The sequence below is a fragment of the Apis dorsata genome, unplaced genomic scaffold (genome assembly GCF_000469605.1).
Source record: "Apis dorsata unplaced genomic scaffold, Apis dorsata 1.3 scaffold_51, whole genome shotgun sequence".
NCBI classification, from domain to species: Eukaryota; Metazoa; Arthropoda; class Insecta; order Hymenoptera; family Apidae; genus Apis; species Apis dorsata.
The window spans coordinates 56,139-62,541 of record NW_006263352.1 but is presented as its reverse complement, the minus strand read 5'-3'; the positions used below and the strand labels follow the sequence as shown (position 1 = coordinate 62,541).

The following is a 6,403-nucleotide window of genomic DNA, read 5'->3' as shown; positions in this document are numbered from 1 at the left end:
AAAAAAAAAAAAAAAAAAAAAAAAAAGAAAAAGAAAAATTCCTATTACGATTAATTAAATATTCGAATGAAAAAAATTTTTTAATTTATTATTTGTTGCATCTAACTGAGAACAGTCGAATGGTGTATGTATTTTGATGGATCGTCATACGAGAATCAAATGATGTATCGCGCAAATAGGATATGGAATATCTATTATTTTAAGCGCTGTTTATCATTTACATTTACTTTTACCATCAAATAATTTTTTCCAAAGATCAAATTGTTCGCTATATTTGACCATATGAATACTAATGCCTCGTTGAACATTACACGCACTATATGAAATCTTTTTATTTAAAAATTCATTAGCGTGTGTCCTTTTTATTCCCAATTTATCCGCTACTATACCAGTCACAAAAACATCTTCAAGTTTAAGATACGTTTGATCCAATGCAGCATCATATAATTTACGCACAATATCACTGGATAAGAGATATGCTGGTCCGGTAGTAAAGTCTGGAAATACGGCATGTTTAAATTGAGCTTGAGACACAAAATATTTGCTTTTCTTATTTCTAATCGGTTTCCATTTTTTAGCCAATCTTCCAAATATTACGTTTTTATCTCTCGCATGTTTAATTGTAAAAGCTTGCAAACGTGGAACATTAATAAACATATCGTCATCAGTCTTTAAAAGAAATTTAACTTTGGAACAATAATTATCCACCCATTCAAGAGTAGATATCGTTTTAAGCGTCAAATTGGAATAGGAATCTAAAAATTTTCCGCGTATCACGTCGTTGTAAGTTTTTTGCTCTTTTCTCAAAATCGTTTCCACTTTGGAATCCATAGTTGCACCTAACATGAATAAGATACTGATATCACTTCTCTGACCAAAATGACCCCATGTTTGTCGTATCGCCATCCTAGCTTCTAGATGGGTCGGTGCAGACATTATTATGATTACCAGATCCATTTCTTTACCAAAATTTGGGCATTTTTCTGGAATTGGTACCATATGACCAGCTTCATAAATAGCACGCGCAGAGCATTCATTTGAAGGAACAGAGACATCTTTGGTCTCATTTATGATCTTTTCCACTCGTGTCTGTGACTTTTCGTTGCTTTGCTTGGAAACAAGAATCGATACGTTTGTCGTCTGAGAGCTAGATGTTGATTGCGTAGTAATCAAAGAATTTGAAAGATTACTGACATTTTGTACGTTATAAGTGTCGACGATTGATAATTCAGGGGAATCATTCTTGGACAAAGATCCTATACGAAGCTCTATAGTGACATTTGATCGTTGCTTATAAATTTCCTGAGATGTAAGTCGGCCTGAATAAAATATAAAGTTTATGTTAAATATATTAAGATATATCAATCAATGATAACAATAAATATTAAATTAATTTCGTTTTTCATAAGTAAACATAAAATATTATTCGAATACCAGCATAGCATACTTACTGACATTTCGTGATACATTATATTGAGGGACATCGTAATAAGTGCGATAATATGCATAAAAAGTCAAACAAATCAATCCCAGGATAACAGTTCGCAAAGAACGACTACGAAAATGTAGTAATTGATACATGGTGATTTTTTTTTTTTACCCGTTTATTCCTTGTTTATTCCTTCGAATTTTTCTTTCTTCTTCATCTACATTATTATTATGCTATCCGATCGAGTTAACAATGTTACGAGTTTCTTCCACAACGGTGTCGAATGTTGCAAAACTAATTGACAGGTATTTAGATAAAGGGATTATTTTCATATTATTTCATTTGAGATGATTATAGGAAAAATATTTCGATTTTTCTCTCATTTTCGTCTCATGATATCTAGCGTTATTTAGAACAGATGGTCGGTCAGTGTAGCAGCAATCATTAAAATCTTTTTTTCTTACAATCTCCGTGTTGATCTTTTAATCAAAATATCTTGATCTTTCATGCATTGTGTTACACATTGGTAACAAACAACCTGGTTTTTTTAGTCCAACTATCCGAAAAAGATGGATTAATATTTACACAAACGAATTTACGTAACTTCATACGTTTCGTAAGATAAAAGAATCGTTCTCACTGCCATTGTATTTATTTTTTACCACAATATCGACATATTTCATATCGATGACATTGAATTTCCGATCATCAATCATCATCGACTTTATATCGAAAATCGCAAGACTCGTTTTCAAACGAGATATTCGATTGAACCAGACTTATCGAACGATACTTTTTTCGCTATTGAATATTTCTATTTCCTTATTTCTCTTCGAGATGTCGTTATTGTTGTCGTTTTATATTTCCATTCGTTCGTCCATTTTATGAAAATCGAGAAAGCGATTGATCTTTCTTTTTAGTAAATAATTATCAGATTATTAATTTTAATTTGCATTGTGTGACTAGAAAAGACTAGAAAATTTGTGTGATTCGAATTAAATATAATCGGATATATATATCGGATTTATAAAATGAAAGATAATTATAAAATACTTTATTTTATATTGTGAAATTTAAAAAAAGATGATAAATGAATAAATAAGAAAATATTATAAAGAGAAATAAAAATGAAAGATAAAAAAAAATGCACACTTTACTAGGTATTTCGGCAAATTCGAGATTGTTAAACACAAACGCTTGATCAATAACCTATTTTTTTGTAACTGGCAAAATGCCAGAATTTCAACTGATTACGCCTACTGTAAGAGAAAGCAAATGGCGTAACCTTATCCTAGGTCAAGAATGTTTTCACAAAAAAATATTGTTGACTGAATAAGATAAATTGTTAACAATAGAACCGAATTATTGAATCGTTATAACAGGTTTGTTGTAGCAATATATCGAATTGATTCATTTGGTTTTCCTTTTTTTTAAGTATCGATCGAAATATCATCTATATATATATATATATAGATGATATATTATATATATTATCGAAAAGAATAAATGTGCTTATAAGAGTAACATATTAAAATAAAAAATAAATCTTTGGATAAATATTATGCGTTCTTGCAATCGAAAAATATTGTAATTATATTTAGTATCATTTATATTCGTAATTTTATTCAAACGAAATTATTGTTTTTTTTATTTTAAATTAGATGCACATATTTCGAGAATCGATAAATCGATTAAAAAAAAATTTGCAGTAATAATGTTGTAAGTCGATGTATATAAACAAAGAAGCAATATTACGAAATTTATTTGAAAACATCCAATTAAAATGTAAAATCATAACAAGAATGAATATTTTTTTTTCTAGAATTTAAAATATCTAACTAAAGTAAGAATTTCTAGACACTAGAGAGACTCTAGAGAGAATCCACTTGACCTAAAACACCGAGAAAACGTGTTGGTTTGTTAATGAATGGTCAATCAGGATTTTTTTTTTTTTGGATTAAAAAAACCATGTGATTTTTTTCTTTCAAAAAAACGAGAGTTTTTGTTTGCTGAAATGAGAAATAATTATTTTATAACACATCGATTAAATTCAATTATTGATGGAATTAACCTTATTAATCGTTGATAAACGAAAAATTTATTCGAAAATTTATTAAATATAAATTAAAGTAGAATATGACAAGGAAGAGAGAGAGCAAAGAAGAAAAGAATAAACTATTTAAGAAAATATATAGATAGATACGTATATTACATCGATATCTAAAGAGAAGAAAGACGGCGCGCTGCGACACGATGGCAGTAACGTCGGATGACCGCCAACATTGACAATCGCGCGCAACCAATCGATGGCCCACTGCCACTTTGCTTCTGCCTACAACCCGTCTTTCTTACTTTCTCTCTACCTCTCTTTTTAATCCCCTTCTTTGACACACCCCATTCTCTATTTGTTCCTCCACTCTTCAACTCGATTTACTTTATGCTCCCTTTTCACATTTTCGCTCCTATTTTATTACAATTATTTTGATCAAAGACTATTTTTTCTTCCTTTTTTCTTCCTCTTTCCACTTCAAGTTAGATTTCCAAAGTACAGACGATTATTCTTACAAGGAATATTTTCTCTTCTATTCCGATCATTCATCGAGGTAAGCGTGTAATCGTACTTTTCACAAAATGATATGATTTCCATCGTTATTCTTTGACTGCAACACATTTCACATACGATGTTTTTGAATACATATTCACTTATCTTTTTTTTTTTTTCTTCCATCAGTCTATTTCTCCTTGTTGCCGAAAGTTTATCTCTATCCTCGCGAGTGTTTCCCCAGTGATGTGCAACGTCAGTGGCCGCGTCGGCGTCGGCGTCGGCGTCAGGACATCAGTGTCGGTGTCACTAGCGTCGGCGCTATCATATCGGTGGTTGGTTAGTAGACGAACGAAGGCGGTCGAGTAACGTTGGGACACGTCGTGATCATTGAGAGTTCAATCCGTCCACTCTCTTTAACCTTCGTTCACACTTGTTAATAACGGTGGAAAGTTTGTAAATCGTATATATCAGAGAAAACTCTAAACTATCCTTTTCTTTTTTTCTTTTTCATAGATCGCATTGTCATATAACGACGCGTCTAGAAAAGTAACGAATAATTTGATATTTGTAACGCAAAACAAGATTCTCAGTGTATTCGAGCGCGATAACATGAACACAGGATGATCTGTCGATATTCGGGGACACTGTGGCCGTGTATTGCTTGAAAAAAAAGGTTGGTTTCAGTGGGTTTGTAATAACGATCGCAAAAGTTGTGACACGTGCGCATGCACGAAAGAGAACGAGAGTGCAAAAGAGGAAATGGGAATACGATAGGACACGAGCGACTGTATGCCAATAAGCAAAAGAGGGAAAGAGATCGAGCGAGAGATTCGCTCCAACAAGTAGATTCGTTTCGTTATTCCTGCGTGTCGCGACACACCCTTCAACACTGGATACGATCTTTCGTTTTCGCGTTTCGCAACGAATCGACGACATTACGTTTCGCGTACAAACATAAATTCGATTTCATTTGACGACGACAAAATTTCGTAACGAAAAGAACTTTGATTTTTACAGCAAGTTTTATAGGAATGAAAACGATTAAGGAATAATGAAATAAAAACGATTAGCATATCGAGAATTTGTAAAAGGATATCTACGAGTGAAAAGAATATCTATGATAATGAGCTATACCGGTGCCGGTAGTTGCGCGCGTTTCTACCCGTTGATATCGATGCGGAAGTGTCGATATAAACTGCGTGTATAATGCGTCTCGTTGACAGTTGAATTTTTCATTAACATTATATTCGTTATCTTTATAAAAAAAAAGAACGTGATCGAAAGAATAGAAACACGCGATCACGAATAGATACGATATAGATATAATATACTATATACATTTACAATTTAGTTCGAACATTTGTATATTTAAACGCACGTACGCGTGAAAAATATTAACGAGAGTTGAATCGAAGAGGAGAGGGTGTGTGTAAACATTGGACGCACTAAGAATAAGAAGAATCGATACGAAACGTATCAAGGAGGAACCACGTGTACGTGTTATTTATAGAATGGGAAATGCGCGGAAATGTGGGCCAATACGGGACGTTGAGAAGGAAGGAAAACAACGGCAAAAACGCGCGTGAAATATAAAGCGTATAAAGCGTGACCGTACCACGATCATATTAAGTCGGCGATTGAACTCGAATTTAAACCGGCATTCGACACTGACACGTTACAAGCGTTATTTACGTTGCGTTACAGATATTTGCATATCTATGGGTAAATGTGTATATAACTGGTTGAAGTTCATATATATGTATACTCGAGCACGCGATTCACTCTAAGGTAGGTTTTTCGAAACCGACATCTCATTTCGTCTCGCAATAATTGTCGCGCTCGTCAACGATCGCCAATTCGAATCAACCATCGCCGCGTTTCGTTTCGCGTGCATCTCGCGTGACTCGATCCTCGCGCAAGTCAATCCTTGATCGAACAAGGAAGTACTAGAGTGACGCGATAGATAGAGCAACAAAGAAAATGGAACTGAACAGAGACGAACGAACGAACGAATGGTGGCAATCGATATTCGTTTGCGTTTCAACCGTCCAACTTTCTTATCTCTTCTCTCCTTTCCTAATATTTTTTTAATTATCTTAATTACGAGCGTGCATCGATACACGCAAGAACGTGTATGTGTATATATGTGTATGCGTGCGCGCGCGCGCGCGTGTGTATACGTATATATATATATATATATGAATATTCCAAGATGAAAAGAAATTGATCGGATCGTAGGTGTGGCGGACGGAAAGAAGAAGGGATTGATAACCGATTGGAAAAGGAAATATCGAAAAGTATATATCCTGAGGGAGCAGAATGATCGATCCGAGCTCGTCAGAGTCGGAAAGCGAGGAGGACCAGAGTTCTCAACACGTCGGAAGTGTCGGTGGCGGTAGTGGCGGAGGCAGCGGTGGAGCTCGCGCAGG

At 34.1% G+C, this 6,403-nt stretch overlaps 1 protein-coding gene and 1 long non-coding RNA gene across 2 annotated transcripts; one reads left to right on the top strand and one right to left on the bottom strand.

The window, feature by feature from the left end:
• Nucleotides 1-67: 67 nt before the first annotated feature.
• Nucleotides 68-2,131, bottom strand: LOC102675853 (beta-1,3-galactosyltransferase 5-like). Its single transcript, XM_006608963.2, has 2 exons — nt 1,452-2,131; nt 68-1,319 (listed from the first exon to the last, which is right to left on the bottom strand). Exons 1-2 carry the CDS (start codon nt 1,579-1,581, stop codon nt 214-216), a joined length of 1,236 nt encoding a protein of 411 aa, XP_006609026.1. The 5' UTR covers nt 1,582-2,131; the 3' UTR covers nt 68-213.
• A 439-nt stretch (nt 2,132-2,570) lies between these two features.
• LOC116186746 lies at nt 2,571-6,397 on the top strand. Its single transcript, XR_004151750.1, has 3 exons — nt 2,571-2,811; nt 3,252-4,647; nt 6,213-6,397. It is a non-coding gene; the product is annotated as an uncharacterized LOC116186746 (long non-coding RNA).
• Nucleotides 6,398-6,403: the final 6 nt, after the last annotated feature.